Source organism: Schistocerca piceifrons, chromosome 3 (assembly GCF_021461385.2).
Source record: "Schistocerca piceifrons isolate TAMUIC-IGC-003096 chromosome 3, iqSchPice1.1, whole genome shotgun sequence".
Taxonomy (NCBI): domain Eukaryota; kingdom Metazoa; phylum Arthropoda; class Insecta; order Orthoptera; family Acrididae; genus Schistocerca; species Schistocerca piceifrons.
The window spans coordinates 618488838-618516654 of NC_060140.1; the positions used below are offsets into that span (position 1 = coordinate 618488838).

General features: G+C 40.7%; 1 protein-coding gene across 1 annotated transcript in view; it reads right to left on the reverse strand.

Moving 5' to 3' along the window:
• Nucleotides 1–1067: 1067 nt before the first annotated feature.
• Nucleotides 1068–27817, reverse strand: part of LOC124788898 (juvenile hormone esterase-like) — a 124523-nt gene continuing 97773 nt past the window's right edge. Inside the window, exons 6-11 of the mRNA XM_047256180.1 lie at nucleotides 24540–24693; nucleotides 20657–20823; nucleotides 15135–15279; nucleotides 13627–13762; nucleotides 6664–6827; nucleotides 1068–2549 (exon numbers count right to left, since the gene is read on the reverse strand). Coding sequence (XP_047112136.1) covers nucleotides 2488–2549; nucleotides 6664–6827; nucleotides 13627–13762; nucleotides 15135–15279; nucleotides 20657–20823; nucleotides 24540–24693 — 828 coding nt within the window. The 3' untranslated portion in view covers nucleotides 1068–2487. The remainder of the gene's footprint in view (nucleotides 2550–6663; nucleotides 6828–13626; nucleotides 13763–15134; nucleotides 15280–20656; nucleotides 20824–24539; nucleotides 24694–27817) is intronic.

Genomic DNA, 27817 nt, shown 5'->3' on the forward strand with positions numbered 1-27817 from the left:
CAGGACTGGTCGTATTTTACGGAAATATGATATGAAGTGTGTTTTTCGACCACCATCCCAGAAGAGGGTTCCCTTAGGTTCCGTAAAGGAGATCTTGTTTTGCATAAGGCGGGTGTCTACCATATTCCTTGCTGTTGTGGCATGTCATATACAGGTCAGATTTTCAGGACTGTGGAGAACCAGTGTACTGAGCATAGGGAGCACACGCGCTTACAACAGCCTGTCAAATTCGCCAGTGCAGAACATTGTGTTCACACCGGTAGTACTACGGAACACAACACGGAGATTCTGGCGTGCACTTGCAGCAATTGGGTTGGTGTTATAAACGAAGCCGTTGAAAATAAATCAGCAAGTAACCTTATATATGGAGTTGGGATTTTTACTTGAATTCTGCTTGGGATCCTGCTCTCTCACTTGTCAAAAAACGGAGGGACAGAGTTTATTCTACCTCACTCGTTAGTTATTAGTTTTATTATCGATAATTTCTGAAGTCGGTCACCTTTGGTTTGCGATGGCGATAGTGCTTACAGTGTATGTGTGTGTGTGTGTGTGTGTGTGTGTGTGTATGTGTGTGTATGTGTGTGCGAGCTCGGATGCGTGTGTTATCTTGACGGAGCTTCTGTGGAAACCGAGGTTTTAATACGCCGTCACAGCGCTTACTTGTTGCAGTTTTGCCTAGAAAACAGCAGGGTGAGTTCTTGTCGCATATCGTTGGTTGTTGACGACATCACCCAGCTGCATTCCCGTAAGTTACTTGAACATTGTATATGCCGTAGAAACTAAGGTCTCAGATCATCAGTTCTTTCAGTATAAATCCTGTCGCATAGCCTGCATCAGTGATTCAAAAGAATACAACCATTTTTATCATGTTTATTAATATTTTTTGTTATTTCAACTAATAATTTTATTGAAATGCACATAACTTGCTGATACTTAGATAATTTAGACCAGGGGCGTGCCCTACCGCAAGTGTCATAGCGCTCGGCTTTCCAGCACGCTGCGACCACTGCCACAGCACGCTGTCTGAACTTAAGGAAGGAGATTACAGGAACTGTGAATGCGCCGAATTTTAACAGCGATGCAGTTTTATATTTCACATTTCTCAATAACATAGATCACAAACGAAACAAATTTTCAGTATTATTGAATTATTTTTGGCCCACTGAAGACAATCTTTACCTGGTACGAAATGTCGGCCAACGGACAGCCGCAGACTATTTCACGGATTTCTGCACTCAGTTTTCCATGTAATTGTGAGTTATTTAGTTTCATAATCGAAAATAATGTCTTCCACAAACGTATGCCGATCGAAGCACTTCTGAACCCTAATGATGGAGACACGGAATCTCTGCCTGAGGAAAACGATGTCGACAGCCTAGGCAGTTTTAACGTGAAAGGATGGTGTCTTTAAAATGGGAATTACAGTGTAAATCAATCGGTTGCATTTGCACATGCACAAGAGAGCTTTCAACTGAAAATGCAGTTCGAAAACAGGTGAAACTGGCAGTACCCTCAAACGTTTAGAAAACTACCCTCGTAATTCTTTCAATACCACAATTAATTCTTCGGACCTCGCGTTTTCTTTGACGCCAGTGACTTGGGGAACTGGATTATGTTTGTCAAAATTTGTTCCTCCTACAACGCGCTTTTTTTTTTTTTTTAAGTGCATCCCGATGAAGTCAGAAATAATATGTTTCTCACGTTTCAGTGTCTTACTGGGGGCAGTGGGCAGCCAAGTCCACTTAATTATGTGAGGTCCTCAATCCATTCGAGATGTTCTATTTTTCATTCCTGCACTACTTATTCCTTCAAAAATACAACAATAGCGGGTTTCAAATTGAAAAATCTTTCCAGCATTTTCTCTCACTGAACCAACGTACTTTTCAGCAATATATAAATTCTCCATATTCTTCGTTCAAATCCATCGAAAACTGTTGCAGCTAACAGTGGAATAATGCATGGGAGTTCAGCAACTCACTCTTCATGTCATCTATTTCTTCATGTGCGCTACACCTGCAAATTTATCACAAAGTGCCTCTTTGTGTACAGAACCACGAATCCTGTCTGTCGATCTTAGCAATATTTTGCTTTCGCTTGATGAACTGTATCTTTCAATTATTTCTGTATGGTATTGTAATGTGGTTTCAAAGTAAATCTGCAGCACCAATCGATTATGCGACTGCATAATAGATGCCGGGAATTCCCATCCCTCTCTTCTGTTATTCCCATTTGTAAAGGCTTGTGACGATAGATCTCTAGACGCCTCATTTTATGTAAACATTCTGGACATGTGAACGTCCTTCATACCATGAACAAGCTGCGAAGGTAAACAGCGCTGACACCCAGAGCCTACCGAACTGATGAGAGTTGTGCCCACCGAAAACATGCTACTCCGCAGTACTAAATGAAATAATCCTACTGGAGGAACGTCCGCAAGTGAGCACTATAGTAGCGGTTGTAAATAGTGCTTCAGTTGTAAGGTTTCTTTTATTTTTCAGTACTTAAACCACGACCGGTTTCGGGCTCTTGCGTGCCCATCAGGTGTGATACTGAAAATAAACAAGAGACAGAAGCTAATAATGATTTTTACACGCAGTAGTACATATAAGAATACAAAAAGATATTTCATATAACGGTTTAGAAAACAACGGTCGGGCTAGCTGCGTAAAACCTAAGTCAATGCCTAATCGATACCAGACAATACTACGGACGACTGCCTGGGTAAAGAAATGGGCAATGAACACCAAGACACCTGCACTTCGTGCTGTGACACCGAACACCGCGATGGACGAGTATAGGACGCGGTGTACCGCCAGTGAGCACAGAGCACTGAACAGATTACGCGAAGAAAGAAGCAAACTAGTAAACCGGAGTCGCAAAAATACTGCTGTTAACTGACGGGAAGAACAACGCGTGACCAACTAGCCCGGCCGTTCACAGTTTAAATTAGGGATTAACATGCACAAAAAAGACATTACAAGAAAGCTGCGTGAAGAGTGTTATGAGTACATTATGAGTGGTAAAGGAACGTCCTGAACAGAGGCAGTAAAGAAGTGTCGTAAGACTCCTAACTGGAAGCCAGCCACTTACAGCTTATGTGTAAACCGTGAAACACAATGAAACTTTTTTCCCTTTCCATAAGTGACATGCACATTGTTAACATAGTGGGGTTGCATATGGCGACGTCGAATAACGTGGCGCAGTCATGAGTTACAAGAACATACACATGTGCCACTCCTATTAAAAACAACTAGCTACTAAACTAAATGGAAAGTAGCTAATCCTTAAAGCCCACACCAAGAAACAGCTAGAAGCAGTAGCACTAAAGGGGCACATTAAAAGTAGGAGCAATTCCAAAACCGATAACTAAAAGCCGGGGAATCAAGAGGTGAGGCAAAATTTACTTCACGAGTGACAAGCAAATTTTATTTTAATGAGGACACAGATAATGACACACAAGAAAGCCCCGTAGTAATAGGACAAAAAATTAAAAACATGCAAACTTCTGTTAAAAGAGGACATTTTACAGCTATGTGAAATAGAAATTGGTGGATCTTTAAGTCCTCACTATAGGAAATATGCATATTAAGTATAGCAGCTAAGCCTCGTGAAGGGTTACACAAGCAATGGCGAAAACACTGAAACATGCACGTTATTTGTATCACAATGTGTTTTTTACAGTCAGTTTGGTGAGAGAATGATAGTAATGTGCTTTGGTTCTGGCAAGTATAAAATTTTTAATCAAATAACCAAAGTGTTGACCATGTTCACTGCTAAGGTACACACGAGATTCGCTGTATGCGGTTCTCTTTCCTACCACTCACGGTAGGCCTAACGTTCTGTTGTTATAGCACCTGTAGTCATGGGCGACTGGAGTGCAGTAGTAGGGGAAGGAGTAGAAGAAAATGTTACAGGAGAATATGGGCTTGGGACAAGGAACGAAAGAGGAGAAAGACTAATGGAGTTCTGTAACAAGTTTCAGCTAGCAGTAGCGAATACCCTGTTCAAGAATCACAAGAGGAGGAGGTATACTTGGAAAAGACCGGGAGAAACGGGAAGATTTCAATTAGATTACATCATGGTCAGACAGAGATTCCGAAATCAGATACTGGATTGTAAGGCGTACCCAGGAGCAGATATAGACTCAGATCACAATATAGTAGTGATGAAGAGTAGGCTGAAGTTCAAGACATTAGTCAGGAAGAATCAATACGCGAAGAAGTGGGATACGGAAGTACTAAGGAATGACGAGATACGTTTGAAGTTCTGTAACACTATAGATACAGCAATACGGAATAGCGCAGTAGGCAGTACAGTTGAAGAGGAATGGACATCTCTAAAAAGGGCCATCACAGAAGTTGGGAAGGAAAACATAGGTACAAAGAAGGTAGCTGCGAAGAAACCATGGGTAACAGAAGAAATACTTCAGTTGATTGATGAAAGGAGGAAGTGCAAACATGTTCCGGGAAAATCAGGAATACAGAAATACAAGTCGCTGAGGAATGAAATAAATAGGAAGTGCAGGGAAGCTAAGACGAAATGGCTGCAGGAAAAATGTGAAGACATCGAAAAAGATATGATTGTCGGAAGGACAGACTCAGCATACAGGAAAGTCAAAACAACCTTTGGTGACATTAAAAGCAACGGTGGTAACATTAAGAGTGCAACGGGAATTCTACTGTTAAATGCAGAGGAGAGAGCAGATGGGTGGAAAGAGTACATTGAAAGCCTCTATGAGGGTGAAGATTTGTCTGATGTGATAGAAGAAGAAACAGGAGTCGATTTAGACGAGACAGGGGATCCAGTATTAGAATCGGAATTTAAAAGAGCTTTGGAGGACTTACGGTCAAATAAGGCAGAAGGGATAGATAACATTCCATCAGAATTTCTAAAATCATTGGGGGAAGTGGCAACAAAACGACTATTCACGTTGGTGTGTAGAATATATGAGTCTGGCGATATACCATCTGACTTTCGGAAAAGCATCATCCACACAATTCCGAAGACGGCAAGAGCTGACAAGTGCGAGAATTATCGCACAATCAGCTTAACAGCTCATGCATCGAAGCTGCTTACAAGAATAATATACAGAAGAATGGAGAAGAAAATTGAGAATGCGCTAGGTGACGATCAGTTTGGCTTTAGGAAAAGTAAAGGGACGAGAGAGGCAATTCTGACGTTACGGCTAATAATGGAAGCAAGGCTAAAGAAAAATCAAGACACTTTCATAGGATTTGTCGACCTGGAAAAAGCGTTCGACAATATAAAATGGTGCAAGCTGTTCGAGATTCTGAAAAAAGTAGGGGTAAGCTATAGGGAGAGACGGATCATATACTATATGTACAACAACCAAGAGTGAATAATAAGAATGGACTATCAAGAACGAAGTGCTCGTATTAAGAAGGGTGTAAGACAAGGCTGTATCCTTTCGCCCCTACTCTTCAATCTGTACATCGAGGAAGCAATGATGGAAATAAAAGAAAGGTTCCGGAGTGGAATTAAAATACAAGGTGAAAGGATATCAATGATACGATTCGCTGATGACATTGCTATCCCGAGTGAAAGTGAAGAAGAATTAAATGATCTGCTGAACGGAATGGTCTAATGAGTACACAGTATGGTTTGAGAGTAAATCGGAGAAAGACGAAGGTAATGAGAAGTAGTAGAAATGAGAACAGCGAGAAACTCAACATCAGGATTGATGGTCACGAAGTCAATGAAGTTAAAGAATTCTGCTACCTAGGCAGTAAAATAACCAATGACGGACGGAGCAAGGAGGACATCAAAAGCAGACTCGCTATGGCAAAACAGGCATTTCTGCCCAAGAGAAGTCTAATAATATCAAATACCGGCCTTAACTTGAGGAAGAAATTTCTGAGGATGTACGTCTGGAGTACAGCATTGTATGGTAGTGAAACATGGACTGTGGGAAAACCGGAACAGAAGAGAATCGAAACATTTGAGATGTGGTGCTATAGACGAATGTTGAAAATTAGGTGGACTGATAAGGTAAGGAATGAGGAGGTTCTACGCAGAATCGGAGAGGAAAGGTATATGTGGAAAACACAGGATGATAGGAAGACAGAGATTGGAATACGTCAAGCAAATAATTGAGGACGTAGGTTGCAAGTGCTACTCTGAGATGAAGAGGTTAGCACAGGAAAGGAATTTGTGGCGGACCGCATCAAACCAGTCAGTAGACTGATGACCAAAAAAAAAAAACTTATGGCTCTTTCACCCCACCAGCGCAGAAAATTGATGCACACTCTTTCATACGTTTGTTCGTTTTCCCCTCCACAGATGCCCCCTCTACACCGCCGCTCTCCAAGAGCCTGTAACAGGATTTTAGTAACACTGTAATAACTTTGTCTCTGAGTGACGATCTACAAAGTAGAAAAGTACTTTTCTTTTTTTTGTGATAGAAACAAAACCTTCAGGCATTGTTATGTGTAATGTGGTCATGTAAATAAGTCAACCCCTTAATAGTTGTGATACAAACGCTCTTGGAAAGAAAATCTGAGTGCACAACGTGTAAACTCACATTATCAATAATTCATGCTACAATAAATTAAACAATAATTTATAAATTTTATTACGTTCTATAGTAAATACAATAAGAAATTTCAGCTTCTGGCAACTAAAGTTCGTCTCTAGGGGCTTTACCAGTTCCAAAATCCCATAAAGGAGTCACAGATCGCCAGAATTCCATACGCTCCTTGGCGAAACCCCTCTTTGCTTTTAGTTCTTTACCGATTTCCAAGTACTCCGGTTCATCATCAGACGCAACTTTCGGCCACGTTACAGACTCACCATCTGGAGTTGGATTCCTGAAAAACGAACAAAGTCACTAAGAAAAACACCAAAATGGGAGGGTTTATGTGTAATATTGGTGGAAACGGTATGCTCGACAACCATAAATGTATTCTTGTCTCCCAGAACAGAACACCTTCATAAGAAGAAGACTTTAAGGTACCAGTATCATGTCTTAGAACAAGCAGGCGTTGCCGTATAGAGTAAATTCTCAAGGGTGTTAATGCATTTCCGCCGGTTAAAGTGATTCACAAGAAATTAGGTTCATAAGACTCAGTATTTTCACAGCCGTCGCAGGCAGTGATGTATTTAATACTAATTCCACAAAATACTTGCAAGTCAAATAGCTTCTGTGTTTCGAATATTAGACTAATAAGGAATTATAGGTAAAAATGAACTGCACTAAAATAATAATAAGTAATATGTGATAATAAATAATAAAGCAGTCGCGCTGTTTGTGTGTGTTCAGATGAACTTGAATACTCTTTCGTCATACAATTTTTTGGTTTCCATAATTCATTCCCAACAAACATTCATAAAAATTTGGTAAAGATTCATAAGAAGAAAACTCCAACTTCTTCAAATGGTTCAAATGGCTCTGAGCACTATGGGACTTAACATCTATGGTCATCAGTCCCCTAGAACTTAGAACTAATTAAACCTAACTAACCTAAGGACATCACACACATCCATGCCCGAGGCAGGATTCGAACCTGCGACCGTATCAGTCGCGCGGCCCCGGACTACTTCTTCATGTTGGGTAGTTTACAAAAGGATGTACTTTTCTTATGAACCACATGAAGAATGCACTAGGCTGCAACCACAGATGATATCGAAAAAGTGGACGATATGGTACTGACCAGTTGGTTATATATAGAGTTCCGAACCATTGTAGACTTTATACACACATCAAAAAAAGGTTTACACCACCCCGGTTTCCAGAACTTCTGAAGATAATTGTTGACTGTGGATATTGTATCACAGACGTACTCTCTTTGACTGTTCAGAGATGTCACTAAATGTGCCCAAAGATGTAAACAACCATGCATGAGCAGCGCCTATTAGACGGACGAGGTCCGACAGCCGATCAGTTCCAGTCATTCTACCAGGAAGGAAGTACACGGCTAGGGTTGTCTGTAGTTCAACAGTGCCTAGATGGTCAACATCGCGGCTCGATCGTGTCCGCATTGTTACTTTGTGCCACGAAGGGCTCTCAACAAGGGAAGCGTCCCGGCGTCTCGAAATGAACCAAAGCGATGTAGTTCGGACATGGAGGAGATATAGAGAGACAGAAACTGTCGATGACATGCCTCGTGCAGGCCGCCCAAGGGTTACTACTACAGTAGATGACCGCTACCTACGGATTATGGCTCGGAAGAACCCTGACAGCAACGCCACTATGTTGAATAATGCTTTTTGTGCAGACACAGGAAGTCGTGTTACGACTCAAACTGTGCGCAATAGGCTGCATGATGCGCATCTTCATTCCCGACGCCCATGGCGATGTCAATCTTTGCAACCGTGACACTATGCAGCGCGGTACAGATGGGCCCAACAACATGCCGAATGGATCGCTCAGGATTGGCATCATGTCCTCTTCAGCGATGAGTGTCACATATGCCTTCAACTAAACAATCGTTGGAGATGTGATTGCAGGCAAGCCGGTCAGGCTGAACGCTTTAGTCACACTGTCCAGCGAGTGCAGGAAGGTGGAGGTTCCCTGCTGTTTTAGAGTGCCATTATCTGGGGCTGACGTACGCCGCTGGTGGTCATGGAAGGCACCGTAACAGTTGTACGAAACGTGAATGCCATCCTCCAACCGATAGTGCAACCATGTTAGCAGCATGTTGGTGAGGCATTCATCTTCATGGACGACAGTTCGCGCGCCCAGCGTGCACATCATGTGAATGACTTCCTTCAGGGTAACGACATTGTCCGACTAGAGTCACCAACATGTTTTCCAGACATGAACGCTATCGAACATGCCTGGGATGGATTGTAAAGTGCTGTTTATGGATGACGTGACCAACCAACCACGCTGAGGGATCTACGCTGAATCGCAGTTGCTTAGTGGGACAATATGAGCCACCAGTGCCTGCCGACTCAGCAGCATTAGTGGCAGAACAACTGAGAGAAAATCTGGAATACATTTCACATAAATTTTCTCAGCATGTTATAGTCCTAGGTGGAGATTTCAGTTTACCAGTTATAGACTGGGACACTCAGATGTTTAGGATGGCTGGTAAGGACAGAGCATCGATTGACATTATACTGAGTGCACTATCCGAAAATTACCTCGAGCAATTAAACAGAGAACTGACTATTGGAGATAACATCTTGGACCTACTGTCAACAAATAGACCCGAACTTTTCGACTGTGAACTGACTCTTGGAGATAACATCTTGGACCTACTGTTAACCCCGGCAGGGTCAGGGATTTTCTCTGCCTCGTGATGACTGGGTGTTGTGTGATGTCCTTAGGTTAGTTAGGTTTAAGTAGTTCTAAGTTCTAGGGGACTGATGACCATAGATGTTAAGTCCCATAGTGCTCAGAGCCATTTTTGAACCTACTATTAACAAATAGACCCGAACTTTTCGACTGTGTAAGCGCAAAACAGGAAATCAGTGATCATAAGGCCGTTGCAGCATCCCTGAATATGGAAGTAAATAGGAATATAAAAAAGGGAGGAAGGTCTATCTGTTTAGCAAGAGTAATAGGAGGTAGATTTCAGACTACCTAACAGATCAAAACTAAAATTTCTGTTCCGACACCGACAATGTTGAGTGTTTATGGAAAAAGTTTAAGGCAATCGTAAAATGCGTTTTAGACAGGTACGTGCCGAGTAAAACTGTGAGGGACGGGAAAAACCCACCGTGGTTCAACAACAAAGATAGGAAACTACTCCGAAAGCAAAGAGAGCTCCACTGCAAATTTAAACGCAGCCAAAACCTCTCACACAAACAGAAGCTAAACTATGTCAAAGTTACCGTAGGGAGGGCTATGAGTGCAGCGCCCAGTGAATTCGAAAGTAAAATTCTATGTACCGACTTGACAGAAAATCCCAAGTTGCTTCTCTAAATCCTCGCACGAACGAAAAAATGGCCGACATCGAAATAAGTGTCCAAGGAATAGAAAAGCAACCGAAATCACTCAACAGAGGCCTTGGGACAGCCAGCCTTCACAAAACTCTACCATCTGGTGAGCAAGATGTATGAGACAGGCGAAATATACTCAGACTTCAAGAAGAATATTATAATTCCAATCCCAAAGAAAGCAGGTGTTGACAAATGTGAAAATTACCTAACTATCAGTTTAATAAGTCACGGCTGCAAAATTCTTTATGGAGGAATGGAAAAACTGGTAGAAGCCGACCTCGGGGAAGATCAGTTTGGATCCCGCAGAAATGTTGGAACACGTGAGGCAATACTGACCTTACGAATTATCTTAGAAGAAAGATTAAAGAAAGGCAAACCTACTTTTCTAGCATTTGTAGACTTAGAGAAAGCTTTTGACAATGTTGACTGGAATACTCTCTTTCAAATTCTAAAGGTGGCATGGGTAAAATACAGGGAGCGAAAGGCTATTTACAATTTGTACAGAAACCAGATAGCAGTTATAAGAGTTGAGGGGCATGAAAGATAAGCAGTGGTTGGGAAGGGAGTGAGACAGGGTTGTAGCCTCTGCCCGATGTTATTCAATCTGTATATTGAGCAAGCAGTAAAGGAATCAAAAGAAAAGTTTGGAGTAGGTATTAAAATCCAGGGAGAAGAAATAAAAACTTTGAGGTTCGCCGATGACATTGTAATTCTGTCAGAGACAGCAGAGGACTTGGAAGAGCAGTTGAACGGAATGGACAGTGTCTTGAAAGGAGGATATAAGATGAACATCAACAAAAGCAAAACAAGGATAATGGAATGTAGTCGAATTAAATCGGGTGGTGCTGAAGGAATTAGATTAAGAAATGAGACACTTGAAGTAGTAAAGAAGTTTTGCTATTTGGGGAGCAAAATAACTGATGATGGTCGAAGTAGAGAGGAAATAAAACGTAGACTGGCAATGGTAAGGAAAGCGTTTCTGAAGAAGATAAATTTGTTAACATAGAGTATAGATTTAAGTGTCAGGAAGTCGTTTCTGAAAGTATTTGTATGGAGTGTAGCCATGTATGGAAGTGAAACATGGACAATAAATAGTTTGGCCAAGAAGAGAATAGAAGCTTTCGAAATGTGGTGCTACAGAAGAATGTTGAAGATTAGGTGGGTATATCACGTAACTAATGAGGAGGTATTGAATAGGATTGGGGAGAAGACAAGTTTGTGGCACAACTTGACTAGAAGAAGGGATCGGTAGGTAGGACATGTCCTGAGGCATCAAGGGATCACAAATTTAGCATTGGAGGGCAGCGTGGAGGGTAAAAATCGTAGAGGGAGACCAAGAGATGAATACACTAAGCAGATTCAGAAGGATGTAGGTTGCAGTAGGTAATGGGAGATGAAGGAGCTTGCACAGGATAGATTATCATGGAGAGTTGCATCAAACCAGTTTCAGGACTGAAGAACACAACAACAACAACAGTATCAATTGATTTATTTAAGGTTGCTAAGTTTTAGAAATTTGCTTCACTGTATGATAGTTCTTAATGCTTAATGTGGATTCTAAATGTACTGTGGCACTTAAGGCTCGATTATTGATAAATTTGTTGATTTGCCTTCTATTTTTGGGAACTTGCCTAAACTTAACCATCGGCCGGCCCTTCAGGCTCAGCTGTTTATCAAGTACCTTGATGAATTGGCCCTTCAGGCCCCCCCTTTTGGAAGCTCTAAAGCCCTTAAGGCTTTGAAATCAAGTTTTAATACTTAACCTCCCTTGTTAGTGTACTGGGGCCCTTAAGGCTGGCTTACTGATAAATTCCTGGCCATTACTTACTGATTGTAGAATTTGTTTGACTAATTTCATTTATTACCTGGCCCTTAAGGTCGAGTTGTTAATAAGCACTTGTTATTTTCCAGTTGATGTTTTTAAGATTTTCTTATCTTGTTAATTTGGCCCTTCAGGCCCCTTACGTGTGTTGCACGGCCCTTCTGGCCTCTTTATTGTTTCACACCACCTTGCCTAAACTGTTGGATAATCTGCTCTTTAACTAAAGTCTAGTTAACTATTTCGGAGGCCCTTCAGGCTCAAACCTTCTGTTCACACGTTTATATTTGAATATTTTCATTGTCTGTGGTATTGGCCTTTTATATCTTAAATTTTTAAGTGAAGTGAATTTTGGTTTGCAAATTTACTAGCCCTTCAAGCTGAACACGTTATATGTATTCTTGCTAAATTGGCCCTTCAGGCTTTTTTTGCGATTGCAGCCCTTAAGGCATACGCATTACTATGTTGCGTGGTACAATGTTAAATTGTTCATGAACTAGTTTCTTAAGGTTTGATTCTTGGCAGATTGTATATTGTATTTTAGCTAGTCTTAATAAATGCATTAGAAGTAAGGTGTTGTGTTACTTCTACCAGCACTTGGCCCTGCTTCCTCGCCCGATCCTAGTGGCTCCTTACTTCCTTGATTGTTAGAATTTTTGCCCGTTAGCCACTTTTATCGGTTTCAGAGTGTTATGGGACCATTCCCTTTCACAATATATATAAATGACCTAGTAGATAGTGTCGGAAGTTCCATGTGGCTTTTCGCGGATGATGCTGTAGTCTACAGAGAAGTTGTGGCATTAGAAAATTGCAGCGAAATGCAGGAAGAACTGCAGCGGATAGGCACTTGGTGCAGGGAGTGGCAACTGACCCTTAACATAGACAAATGTAATGTATTGCGAATACAAAGAAAGAAGGATCCTTTATTGTATGATTATATGATAGCGGAACAAACACTGGTAGCAGTTACTTCTGTAAAATATTTGGGAGTATGCGTACGGAACGATTTGAAGTGGAATGAGCATATAAAATTAGCTGTTGGTAAGGCGGGTGCCAGATTGAAATTCATTTGAAGAGTCCTTAGAAAAAGTAGTCCATCAACAAAGGAGGTGGCTTACAAAACACTCGTTCGACCTATACTTGAGTATTGCTCATCAGTGTGGGATCCGTACAAGGTCGGGTTGACGGAGGAGATAGAGAACATCACATGGTTATTTGGTAAGCGTGATAGCGTTACGGAGATGTTTAGCAAACTCAAATGGTAGACTCTGCAAGAGAGGCGCTCTGAATCGCAGTGTAGCTTGGTGTAAAGGTTTCGAGAGGGTGCGTTTCTGGATGAGGTATCGAATATATTGCTTTCCCCTACTTATACCTCCAGAGGAGATCACGAATGTAAAATTAGAGAGATTCGAGGGCGCACGGAGGCTTTCCGGCAGTCGTTCTTCCCGCGAACCATACGCGACTGGAACAAGAAAGGGAGGTAATGACAGTGGCACGTAAAGTGCCCTCCGCCACACACCGTTGGGTGGCTTGCGGAGTATAAATGTAGATGTAGATGTAGACTTCAAGCAGGTCGTTAGCAAGAGAGAGGAGGCCACGTGAGCCAACTTGGTATCTCCACCGTCCGCGGGTTTCCGCTAGCGAAGACGCTAGCCAGTAACTGTCCAATGCTTGCTTTACTTCAAGATCGGTCAGCGCCGCTGTCAGGTACATTAAGACCAACAAACAAGAGTACGAGTTACACAAAATTCTCACGTATATGTGTGTTTATTCTATTTATCTTCCTCAGAATAAAATTTTTAAATCTACTCACGAAGGCGCAATTTCTTGGCATTTAGCTCACAGGCAGTTAGTACAAATAAATCGATAGTTTATTTTAATTCTTTGAGAGATGTACTTACCCAGTTTTAGCGAAATTGGTCCACAACTTAGTCAACGTATCAGCGATATTCCTGTCTTCGTCTGGTAACTCATAATTTTCTGGGTAAAACGGGTTTTTCGGAAATAAGTAGAACAGTTCGTCTGTGTGTCCAGCACCTGCAAGAAAACGTTAAAAAACTGACAGCCATAGTTCTATGAAGCGAAACACTTTCACACAAGAGGAATTTGTACGAGCGACCAGTATGAATGGAACTGAACGTACGTGGATATAATACATGAAACGTTTCAGCGGGGTAGGCTATCAGTTACTTCGGAAATTCTGTCTCTGTATTGCGTCCTGTGAAAAGTTGAGTTATTGAGTAGTTCACGTGTGGCAAATATGACCCTACTTCAGTTGTCAGCTACTATTTTGTGTGAAGTAGTTGATATAAATGTTGTAAGCGTACATCCATTTCTGGAATTGGTGTCCTGGTGCAAATTTCAATTTTTGTACTAAAAAATCGAAAACTTCTTTTCATCCTTCGTGAGATTTTTCGCTGCGTTATGTTTCCCAGTCGATTTACGGGTAAAACCACAGTTACAAAATGTTGGACCTTTACTTTCCGTAGTCAATTTTTACTGCTAAATTATTAACAAGTCATCGATTCATTATGTGTCGTAGTTATTGGTAAGCTTCGAAACAAATACGCGAACTGCACGTAATTCAAGGATTCCGTATAGTAACAAGAGCTCTTTGGACACTTGAGCCACACCAAAGGACACTAACACTTTCACTTGAAAGTTAATCGGTATTTCCATGCATTAATGTGTAAATCCCTTGATTAACTAGAAGTATCTCACGCTCAATGAAATAACTGTGAACCATTTTGTTAATCATTTCGAATCACTTTCACATTTTAGGAGTTTATGGAGTCAGCTCTTGTCGTATTTTGACACTTTTCAGCTGTTCAAGCAGTAGTTAAGTTTTCGTTTTTCAGCTGTCGTCCAATTTATATCTAGTCAGTTGTAGATAAAGAACATCTACTGAGAAATACAAACAAAAGTACTGAATCGGAAAGCGTTAGATATACTAGAAGGGCTGACGTGTCAGCTGGTATGAGAGATCTCGAAGATAACAGCCCCCGACTGTATCGGAATACTATTTGTATGCCCCCAGTCACGTTCACGCTGGTGTCCGCTTTCGTGTTCTTGACGTTCGTGTAGTTGAATACTGCCGCAAAAGTTTCGGACTTGGGATTTGATATGGTGGAAAAGTATAGGTAGTGATTCACTTATCATGTGAGGCCAAATGAGAGTTACGTGACTGAGTGAGCAGCTGAATACACACTCAGGCGGCTTGAAATTCATTTACTTTCATACCAATCGCTTATACAAATTATGCTCTTGCAAAATATATCCGAGAGCTTCAGTATGGTGATAATCTATTACTGTTTAATTGAATGAAGCGTAAGGGAGAACACGTGCTCTAATGTTCTACTGCAAGAAGTCAATACAACAACACATGAAAGCACTAAACGTTTTATCTTACCGAAATCAAAGTCAATTTTTCGATAGGGATCTGCTGCCCTGTACTTTCCTCTGTAGGTAAAATAATAATAGTAGACAGAGGCCATGTTTCTGTAACGTCGGACTGCCTCGTCACTTCCCCAAATAAACATGACATCTGAGTACAGCTGTTAAAAAAGTTAAAAGACATATAACAGTTTGCTTGAAATTGAACAAGATATTATTTATAAATTATTCTGAATAGTAGTACATGTAGAAACTACTTAATACTAACTGCTTATTACAAATACCATTTAGCTTAGATCAGTTATGGAAAATGGAGAAGTGTCAATACTAATGAAAAGTGAACTCAGACGTACAGTTATGGTTATAGATCTTAAGGATTTAGTGCATGGAGGAGACATTGAAATTGCTGCCGTTCAGTTCACCGAAAGATCGTTGTAGTATCTATGTACTGTGTCTCCAAAACTGGTGCCAAAGTTATTGTCCAATATATAATTAATGTCTTAATGTACTTACTTAGATATAAGAATCATAAAATTTTAATATTTGGTGGAATTAATATAGATGTGACGGCGCAAAATTCTAAAAGCAGATTACTGCTACATACCCTCAAATCATAGTTACAATTGCTTTAACTATAAGCCTACCAGGCAGAACGCCTGTTTACACAATGTCATATCAAACATTGGCAAAGATGAAGTAGTCTTAAATGTTGTTAAACCACTGATCTCTGACCATGATGGAATTTTCCCCTAAAATTAATAGCGTTCAAAAGAAATCATACTCAACCAATAGAACCCCAGACAGTGAGACACATAAATCCATCAAATGTAACAAACCTCACACGAAGACTTCTGACCATTGATTGGTGTAATACTGTCATGGAGAATAGGCCTTTAAGTGATGCTTTTCATTATTTATATACCATTATCACTGTCTTTAATGAATATTGCCCCCTCATCAAGAAACACAATCGACTAAATGCAAGGAGAAAACAGAAAATTAATGTAACTGACTGGTATACACCTTACTTAAACAACTTAAGAATTCTTTTAAGAATTTGCTATGAACATTCTTGCTCAAAATAGAATTTCATATGCCAAATTAAAAAAGCTTTACAGAAAAGCTATCATTTCTGCAAAGAAAAAAACAAATGACAACTGTAATTCTCATGCCAGTAACAAATGTAAAGCAACATGGAAAATAATTAAAGCAGAAACAGGGTTAATTGCAGAAAATTTACCTGTCCCTCTAAGTGCAGATGAACTAAATAATAGTTTCGTAAATTCTGGGGAATTAGCTATAACAAAGGAAAGAAATTTAGAGGACAATGCAGGTACACTTCCCAATTTGTGGGAAACAGAGTTTCCAGTAGACCTGACAAAATTTGGATGGAAACAATTTATCCTAAGGATATACTAAAGGTAGTCAAATCATTGGGCAACTCCAGAACTGAGGACATCTATGGTTTATCTAATTTTAACATAAAGAAAATAATAGACACTACATGCAGTCCACTGTCTTACCCAATCAATAGGTTGTTCACAGAAGGAATATTTCCAGACTGCCTTTAACTGACAATTGTCTTGCCCATATTCAAAATAGGAGATAGAAAGTCACCCCAAAATTACAGACCCATTGTGACAGTACCTATATTATCCAAAATTATTGAAATGTTAATGAAAGACCAATTACACGATTTTTTTTGAGTATTACAACCTCCTAAATAGGGACCAATATGGATTCCGAAGTGGGCTATCAACAATAAAGGCAGTTCAGAAGTTGTATTATCAATATTGCGTGGTTTTGAAAATGGGGAACACACCAGTGAAACTTTATTGGATTAAACCAAGGCATTTGACACTGTCCCACACAACATTTTAATTAAAAAACTTGAAAATATGGAATAACTGAGGTAGAACTATTGTTGCTGAAAACATATTTAACAAACAAAAACCAAATGGTAGTTTTAAACGCAAATAACAAACTGACCTCCTCAAGGTGAAATATGGAGTCCCACAAGTATCTTTACTGGGACCTTTCTTATTTATTGTGTATGTGAATGACCTGCCCATCTTATTACCATATAAATCTGTGAAGTATGCCGACGACACAACTTTCATCACATCACATACTGATGCAAATGTAGTCAAACAAATGAACAACTAAATGATGGAAAAGGCAGCTCAGTGGTTCCAAGAAAATAGGCTGTCATTAAATAAAAACAAAACTGAACACATCCCCTTTTCCCTTAGAGATATTAATAATGGATCAAATGAACCCAGAAATTCAGTAAAATTATTAGGCATATAGATACTACACAATGCTGGAATATACTCACAGAAGAGGTATGCAATAAGTTGGCAAGATTTTTATATCTCCTTATGAAACTTAAGGATTGTGCCACTAAGGAATGCATGCTTATGGCATACTGTGCCTTTTTCCATACACATTTGCATTATGAAATACTTCTTAGGGGAAACTCTGCTGTGCAAAAGATGTCTTCCTCTGGCAGAAGAAAGCCATTAGATGTATTTTTCTTTGAACAAATTAACTTCTTGCAGACAGTACTTTATTGAACGCAGAATACTTACAGTCTCCAGTCTATACAGACTCAAAGCACTTATGCAAGCCAAACAGAATGCCCACATGTATGAAAGCAGGTCAGATGTGCACTCGTATGAAACCAGAAACAGGAACTTACTAGACAGTCCTTGGACACATTTGAGTAAAGTCGAAAATAGTTTTCTACATGCTGGCAAAACATTTTTAACACTATTTCACATGGCACAAGGGAGCTGCATGAAAATAAATTTCAAATGGTGTTAGAGACATGGCTGGAAGAGAAAGCATTCTACAGTACAAGTGAATTCTTAATACATAATAATAAAATTTGATGCTCTTTTATACGATGAAAAATATGATACTCTTTTATATAATGAAAAAAATGGTGCTCTTTTATACAACGAAAAACTAACGTGATTGTGAACTAACAGAATTGTGAACTAAGAAAATTGTAACTTATGACATGCAACAAAATTTGTCTGTACAACCAGTGTAACTAATTATGGATGAGTACAAGCTGTACAATGTTTATCTAATTGTATTTATATATATTAACCTTTTTGTACAATCATTTGTATAACCATCTGTAGAATTATGTATCTACCTTTAGTATAATTTGTGTAACCAACAATTTAATTATGTAACAAATGACGATGCCTTATACAACACAACAGTTGCCTACAGGCAAATAAATCCAATTCAGTTCAATTCTTATATGTTGTCTACACACCAGGAAAGAAGGAAAGTACAGCGATGACGGCATACGCCACCTGGGGGATAGCAGATGTACTGATAATGATTTCAGCGTCGCTGGCGAACAGATAGCATTGTGTCATAGCTGTAAGAGAGCCGTAAGTGTCTACCCTTTGATACGGAATGCTCACATCCAGAAGGTTCAGCGTGGTGCAAACGTGTGAAGCAAGTAGGCAACCATGCCATGGAGACGCAGTCGTGCTTCCTACATCCAACCAAGCGAGTTTGAAAGGGGTCAAATCGTGGCATTCTGAGTGGCGGGATGGTCCTTTCGGAGGGTTGCCACACTAGCTGAACGTGCTGCGTCAGTTGTGCATAACGATGCCGGTATCAGTTTTCACGTAAACGTTCTCACACCTGTAGAAGGGGTTCTGGACGCCCGCCAGGATCGTCGTATTGTAACAGCAGCAGTGGTAGATCATACAGCTACCAGAGCACAAATAAGAGGGCTTGTGAGTCCATACGTGTCGGCACGAACTGTTGCGAACCGGCTATTATATTACCAGTGGGACTGCAGACACGGACACTTCTAGCCAGTCTTGCACTCACGCCACGGCATCGATGTGCACGGCTCGACTGCTGCCGCCAGAGGATCGCTTTATTTATTTATTTATCTACACGTCAAGTTCCATAGTACCAGATTGAGGAGCAAATCTCCCAGGTCATGGAACGTACATGAAATTACAACATAAAAGTAATAACACATTAAAATAAAATGTTTATTAACCCGAATGAAGTCTATCCATAAGTTTAAGTAAACGCAATCAACAATACAACAGGAATCAGCTTAATATTTCGAGGAACTCCTCGACAGAATAGGAGTGATCCGAGAGCAAACTCTTCAGTTTCGATTTGAAATCAGGTGGATTACTGCTAAGAGTTTTGAATTCGATTGGTAGTTTAGTGAAAATGGATGCAGCAGTATATTGCACATCTTTCTGCACAAGAGTTAAGGAAGTCCGATCCAAATGCAGGTTTGATTTCTGCCGAGTATTAACTGAGTGAAAGCTGTTTATTCTTTGGAATAAGCTAACGTTGTTCACAAGAAATGACAGCAAGGAATATATATTTTTAGAGGCCGATGTTAAAATACCCTGACTCTTAAACAGGGGTCGATAAGAGGTTCGTGAACTTACACCACGTATTGCCCGAACCGCAGGATGGAATGGCGCGCCGTGGTCTTCAACGATGAAAGCACATTCTGTCTCAACGCAAGTGACTGTCGTTTGCGTGTACGACCAAGACTAGGTGAGCGCTGTCTCGTAGAGTGCTTTCACTCAAGACACCCTGGCCCCAGCCCCATGCCTTATAGTCTGCGGTGCCATAAATATTTGGTGTTTCTCAAGTGGACACTAACCAGCACTCGGTATGTGTAGAACGTTGTTGGACCCATTCTTTTTCTGTTCTTGCGTCCGCCCTCGGTAGCTGAGTGGTGAGCGGGACAGACTGTCAATGATAAGGGCCCGGGTTCGATTCCCGGCTTGGTCGGAGATTTTCTCCGCTCAGGGACAGGGTGTTGTGTTGCCCTAATCAACATCATTTCATCCCCACCGACGCGCAAGTCGCCGAAGTGGCGTCAAATCGAAAGACTTGCACCAGGCGAGCGGTCTACCCGACGGGAGGCCCTCGTCACAAGCCATTTTTATTATTACCTGTTCCTGCAACAGGAAGATGATGTGATGTTCCAACAGGATAATGCTCGCACTCAGACTGACCCTGAAACTCAACGTGCTCTGCAAGACGTGCTGCAGCCTCCCTGGCTAGCACGACCTCCGGACTTGTCCCCAGTCGAACATGTGCGGAATATGATGGGACGAGAATTGCTCATGCGACTTGTTGCCCGATATTCTCACAGAACTACGTGAACATGTCTAACAAGCGTGGCATACGTATCCCAGGACAGTATTCGCCAACTGTACGATCGAGTGCACGCCAGAGTCGGTGCCTACACTGCCGCTCGTGGAGGCGTATTAATACGGGTGTTTCAGCAAGCATCGACATGTGGTACCAAAGAATCGCTTGTGCTATTGATCTGTAAATGTAACCATTTCATTTAATCCATATGTACTGTTGCTACAATTAATCTTAAGTGAATTGGAGACTTCCAAAAAGCTATACGAACTTCTTTTCCGGCAGTGTATTAATCAAAAGCTATTACATTATGAAAGTGTATTCGAAAAGAAAAATGTCCAACTATCTACTATATATCAAGTTTATACTCACTTCAGTCATACCCTTGAGAGAGAGACTTCCAGATGGAAAATAAAATTCACGAATCTTTTCTCCAATGAGATCAGCATTTCGTGCGGTATCATAAAATATCGTTATCGGTAACAAAGTGTTTAAATTATTTTCGAACTCTTTCCACACTGAACTGTTCGCATAAAACCCTGAAAGAGAATGCATCGTCATTAAACAACAAGTCACAGATATAAACAGCAATAATAAACGCTATTATACAAGGGGTAGTCAAATGAAAATTAGACATGCTAAGAAAGTAAGTAAACAGTTCATTTAAAAAGTAATTACCTTATCTGTTAATACATTTATCCCGTTGTGAGACCAGATGGTCAGTGTGTACATAGAAAATGCTTGTGGTTACCTACGGGACCACGATTGTACCCAGGCGTGGGCCATAGGCAACTTCACACATTTTTCAATGCAGGAACTGACTGTCTTGTCTCACAGTGGATACACTTGATTAGTTTTGAAATAATAAAGTGTACTTACTTTTTTTCCATCTTTTTATTGGACTGTTCCTTATAGTAGGTCAAACCACTATGAAGTTAATACACGTATTAAGAAAATTATAAAAGACTAGCGTCCTTTTCACTTAGTCCTATTTATTGACTAAATGGAATCAATTAAAAGTTGTTACCATCTTAGACATAATTTTCAATTCTACGTTCTTTTCTACTGTATAGTCTCGGTAATCTGAGCGCGAATCTGTTCTTCACTGTGCCTAAGAACAAACGTGTGTTGGAGGGCGGCGTGCCCCTACTCCATGCTTCCCACGGAGAGGGAACTCAGGATAAGATAAGAAGTCAAGAATTTACATTTTATGTAAGTGGAATACCATGAAATTATTAGAAATTATGAAATATTTGTCAATTAGAGTGTCAGGTTTAACATAATGAAAAACATTCAGTGTAGCCGTCTTTGAAAAGACACTCTTCAAGTACATAAGAGCTGATCAACAGAAATTTCTTTGTTCTAAAACCTCACGAAATTACCCATGCTAATTGTTCATTCATCTGATTTACGTATGTGTCGAAGTGAACCCCGAATTCCATGTGTAGTAGTTTTTGCTCTTAAATTTGTTTGCATGCTTTTCATTATGTTTTTGAGGAAAGAGAAATGAAGGGGTCGGCGGAAGAAAGTACTAATCCGCCAGACGTTTTTCGAGCTTCTCCATGTTACGAGGGCGTCTGAACTTTTCATTCTGTTCTCAATATCGGTTGAGGTATTACATATCATACGTATTTTTTTATCTCATTTTGTTTGTTGCATTTGTTGGGTGCGGACATCCCATGACAACCGTCCAAATTCGTCTTTGATCCAGTCAGTCAGTTTCTTCTTTATTACAGAGGGCAGTCAACCCTCCAACCGAACACGCTGGGCTACCGCGTCGGCGAATATTCGGTCGACTTCCTCGCTTCGCTGGAGCAAGTTGCAATACTCTGCCGCTAGAGCGCTCTGAACTGCAGCGTGTAACATGGCGGTATTTAGCGCAACTATATCGGTTTGTGAGCAATAGCTTTTGCCGGCCGTTGTGACCGAGCGGTTCTAGGCGCTTAAGTACGGAACCACGCGCCTGCTATGGTCGCAGGTTCGAATACTGCGTCGGGAATGGTTGTGCGTGATGTCCTTAGGTTAGTTAGGTTTAAGTAGTTCTAAGTCTAGCGGAGTGATGACCTCAGATGTTAAGTCCCATAGTACTTAGAGCTATTTTTTTTAATTATACGCTCTGACCCGTCTTCGATAAATTTACACAATTTTCTAGAAAGTAACAGCTTACGCATAAGTAACAGTAAAGGTGATAACGCTGCAGTAACAAATTAGCGGCAGAGGCAAACATTACTGCGATAACAAAAAATATTACTGCGAAATTTGTGAGGTAACGGGCGAGTTGAGGCGCCCTGCAAATATTATACGTTCGGAATTAGGGCGGCCGCATAGGACGCTCGTCAAAGCCGGGGCCCGGCAGCAAACACGTGGTGGCTAACGTTAGCCGGAAGAGGGGTAGCCCCAGCGCATGCTCCAGCCGCGTGGCTGGGAATTCCGCTGTGACGAGGACGGTGCTTTGCGTCGATGAAGACGATGTCTATGCCGGGAGTGCCAAAGATGGCGGACTTTGTGAAACCTTAATGGCAGACATTTCACAGTTCGTATAGAAATTAATTGTAGCCAGAAGAATCATGATACCTCAAAAAGAAAGATGTACATTACCATTATTTGCACGACGATTCTGATAGTGCAATCAGATTTTTCATATATTTATTAGTTTAAGATTTAGTATCTGACGGTAAATTATACAAGTAACACTGAGCAACGAATTTCCAAAATATAAACGCTTCATCCAATGTCATCGATCGCCGTGTCTGTAGAAAGCTATTAGTGTAAACCTAAATTGGAATGAATTACAGGCATGTAACTTGAATAGTTCATGAGTTACTGGAGGTCAAAGTGGCCGATTACTATCGATCGTGTCAGGCCTAAGTACTCCACAGTTACCCGAAAAAACGGTAGCAGCGTGCTTATAAATATATTTATTCCTCTATGACTTTGTTCATATCCGATATATACTATTCATAAAGAAATTGGTTAAATAGTTACTGTGTTTTAGAAAGCACAGACACATTAGGCTGCTGGCCTACCTGTTGTTCAATTTCTTTTGGTATATGTTTATTTAATTGTTTATGTATTTAATGTGTATTAGGGCATGTTTATGGCCCAGCCGCAGGAAAATTTATTTAATTTCAAGTATTTAAATGTAAATCCAGTATTTCGAATGTGCATAAATATGTGTGTGGGTGCGTTGGCTTGAAAATATGGCGCGACCGCTCTAGCGGATCAAAGCGCTCGTGAATGGAAAGACTGGATGGGAGGTAGTTCTGGAAGCGGGCAGTACAGCTCGGGACACAGGAGTGAGTGCTGGTCGCGGAGAATAGAAATATTTCGGAGTGCCGACCTGTACTCTTGTGTGATTTCTGTAGCTTCTGCAATGAAGACGTAGTGTGCGTTTTGAAGTGAATATGTCGCGAGCTATGTTGTTGTTCATAACTAATTACGTGCAGTAGGAATCTATTCTTCCCCTGTTATTCAATCTATATTTTATTTAATTGCTAGACCATCGACACCAATAAGTGTTTTGCAGAAATATACCGCATTCTCACAAGTACTTTTACTATCGTACTCATCATTTGGAGTTGTTAAGATAGTACCTGCAGATTTTATTTGATTGCAGTCTTTCATTTATAAATTTATATTTTACGTTCATAATACGCAGTTGACGAGTGATAGAAACCTTTGACCATTCGATTCATGTGTGTATTCTTATCATATACTGTAGACTCAGCAGTATTTGGCCTGTAATGCAGCAGCTACCTATTCCAGCCCCTAGACAATGAAACCAGCCAAAACTTTTAATATTGCAACTCTGAGTTGGAGGGTGCGTAGTATGATGAAAGCCCGAAAACTATATCACCCTATCGGCAGATATTTTCATATTCAAACTTTTACAAATTTCGCTTAGCTTTAGCACGTCCAGCAATTTAATCCTGACCTACCACTGTAGTTCCCGCGCTATGTTCGAAAGTAGTAGCCTGGGAATCTCCTCTGATCATCCCTTCCAATAGAGCACAATGTCGTGTCACTAACGACTAACACCCTCCTGTTTCTCATCCTTCAGTGAGTGAGGCCAGAGTTACTACCTAGTGCATGCTAAAAAAACACGGCTGCAACGATGGCAGAAAGAACATGCAAGCTTTTTACGTATGTACCGGATTCCATAGATGAATTTGCGATGGACTTATTAAATTAGTATGTCTTATGTAAAGGAACTGGAACGGTATGTTTCAATTGACCGTCTAAATCAATGCTATACCTGCACTAAAAATTCCTCCTTCATTTTCATTCACGCCAACCATCCAGTCCACTTCAGCAGGCTTCAAGAGTGGCGAGGGTCCGGGAAGAAATGAAGAAGGCGTGGCAGCTTCCTCGACGGGATGAAACAGTACGACAGGGTGTACGCCCCATTTCTAGAAAATCGAAGTATTGCATAGTTTACGAGACTTAAGCTATACTGATGAATAATAGTCCTCTACGACCAAGCGGCAAGACGGAGTCGAATTATTTTGTCCAGCCAGCTGTTACACGTTGTCTCGTAAAGGTTAAGATATTAAGTTTGTGAGATACTGAAATAATTTTGAAGCATATACTCCCTTTGTCAGAAAAGTTCCAGGACAGGTTTCTTTAAAAACAGAAAATTGCACTTACCAAGTAATGATCCAATCCCCTATAGAAGTAACCCTCTTGGCTATCTATACAAAGTTCCCAGCGTTTCTAGAGGTCTTGGAAACAAGCAGGGAAATTTTCAATCGCGATGCTTGTAAGCTTATTTGTCATAGCCCATTGGATGTCTGTCATATCTTGGTTAAGCTTTCCTTTCAGTCGCGGAAACAAGTAAAAATCGCAAGGTGAGAGAACGGGTGGATATAGGACAGCAATAACAGAATGTCTGGCCAGACACTCTGTAATATATAAAGCAGTATGGGGTCTTGCATTGTCCTGCAGCAAGAACCAGTCATGAGAATGTCACAAATCAGGGCGGCGACGTCGAATCGCTTGTTGCAAACGTTTCAAGACTTCGATGCAAAGAGTTTGGTTCATTGTTGCCCTGGAAGAACATACTCATGGTGAACTAGTCCTTTGCTATCAAAGAAAGCTATCAACATTGTTCTTATTCTCGAAGGTTGTTGTCTGACTTTTTTCGAGACTGGTGACCCAAGTCTCCGCCATTCAGAACTTCGACGCTTCGTGTGAGGATCATACTGATAGCATCAGCTTCCATCCCCAGCAATAATGTTTGACAGAAATGTGCAATCACGTCTGGCTCCATCCAGTAATTCAGCAGAAATTCTTCGTCTTTCCTCTTTCTGTTCGTCTGTTATTGTGTGAGGGGCGAATTTTGCATTACTTTCCATTTACCTACATCTTCTCGTAAAATCTTATGATAGATCCGGCACCACATGATTCTATTAAGTTCTTCTGATATCACACGCACAGTGATTGCTTAATTATTGTCCATGGTTGACCAGGGATTTTCCTGAGCTTAATGCAGAACCTTCTGTTCACTGATAGCTTACATCCATTGTGCCACCTAGCTCACAGTCAACATCCATTGTGCCACCGTAATGCGCCAAGAGCCCAAACAGTGTGTTCCAAAGCACATCTGTCACCTTGTGAGTTTGCGCAGAAACATAGTCAAGGTCATTTCAAGGACGCACACATACTAGGTAACTTAAAAAAGGCATTTGTACCTTTACAGTTCTGAAAACTCAGAAATAAAAAATCCTGTCCTGGAACATTTCTGTCAGAGCGAGTATGTCCGGTGCACTGAGCATCATAGACCGTGGTTAAGTAGAAACATGATTTTACAAATATCTGCAGCATCATCCCCAACTGTTACTTGTGTTATGTTTGTCCTGTTCATAAGAACAAATCCATCTTTTGAAATTCATTGTTTATTTGGTATTTAGCTTATCTGCAATCGGCATCATCAGTAATTTTTTCTTTTCAGTAATTTTTGAGAATGTTGCTTGTGGGGAATGTCAGCGACCTCTTTAAATATTTTAAAATTTAATTAAAAACAATCTTGACCGCAATAAAAATTTTATTGGCTATGGTAACAGTTTTCCGTCAAAATGCGACCGTCTTCAGACCATGTTACATCGTGATGGCAGCTGATGGCAGTGAACGAAACAGGTACCGAGGATACACGAATGTTGATTTGAGCAGCTGACGTACGTGGATCCATGATACCTACTCCACTCACCACTACGCTTGTCATCATTGTGTAGCACAGTTTTAAGATACTCACTTTTGGCCGAAGCTGGTAACCAGTGGCAATAAATATTTTATTGTGATCTATACTGTTTTCAATTCAGTTTTAGTTTTCAATTTTTTCGTGTGTCCATTGGTTCTTCTGCAGTGCTACATGCACAAGTGCAAGTTTCTTATTACACCTGCTGTAGTGTCGACCGTCCAGAAAGTGAGATTGTGTGCAATGTGCAAAAGGAAATGTTGTGTGTAACGAAATGTGTAACCATGACCTTCTGTCAATTAGAAACCTGAGCAGTGTGCGTCTAGTGCCTACAGAAGAAACAATGGACACACGGAAAGAACAGAAAAATGAAAATCGCTGATGATGCCTAGTATGAACAGTTGAACAGTTTTTGGTGAAAAACGAAATAAACATTGTTGCAAAAGATGAATCTATTCTTATCTACACTTCAAGTCAAAAGCTTTTTGTCACCTATTACAACTTCGGATTTGTGGTTAAAACAGTGATTTGCCTTTGAATACTCTACTGTATTCTTGTAAAAAAAGTACGAACCTGTAAAGGCTAAGCGCCTCTGTTTTGTGATTGATTGATTGTTCGCGTAGAAAGGTGCTGATTAGTATCCACAGCAACAATGTCGTGTCTTTACCTAATTCGAATAAGCCTCATTCTTTCAGCTATCTGTGTCGCTTTAGTCTACACTGCAGTGTGTGTATCTTACAGTGTGTACTTTACCTGATCAGTTTGATACGAAGAATGAGATTTTCATTCTGCAGCGGAGTGTGCTCTGATACGAAACTTCCTAGCTGATTAAAACTGTGTACCAGACCGAGACTGGAACTCAGGACCTTTGCCTTTCGCGGGCAGGTGCTATAGCAACTGAACTACCCAAGAACGACTCACACAATTTTAATCTGCCAGGAGGTTTCAGTTTGATACGATATTACCTCATAATACGATGTAAACAGAAGACTGGAACTGAAAACCATGCTGTAATTGTAGCTCAGCATCAGGACGGCTATCCTAGTATGAAAATAGCAACGAAAGTTGGCGTAGCCTAACCTACGGAAGTGTATGTATCGCCATAATTCAAGCCAATGCAAATCTTTAGCTGAATTAGGATCCGCAGTAAAAATGGTTCAAATGGCTCTGAGCACTATGGGACATAACTTCTGAGGTCATCAGTCCCCTAGGACTTAGAACTACTTAAACCTAACTAACCTAAGGACATCACACACATCCATGCCCGAGGCAGGATTCGAACCTGCGACCGTAGCGGTCTCGCGGTTCCAGACTGTAGCGCCTAGAACCGCTCGGCCACC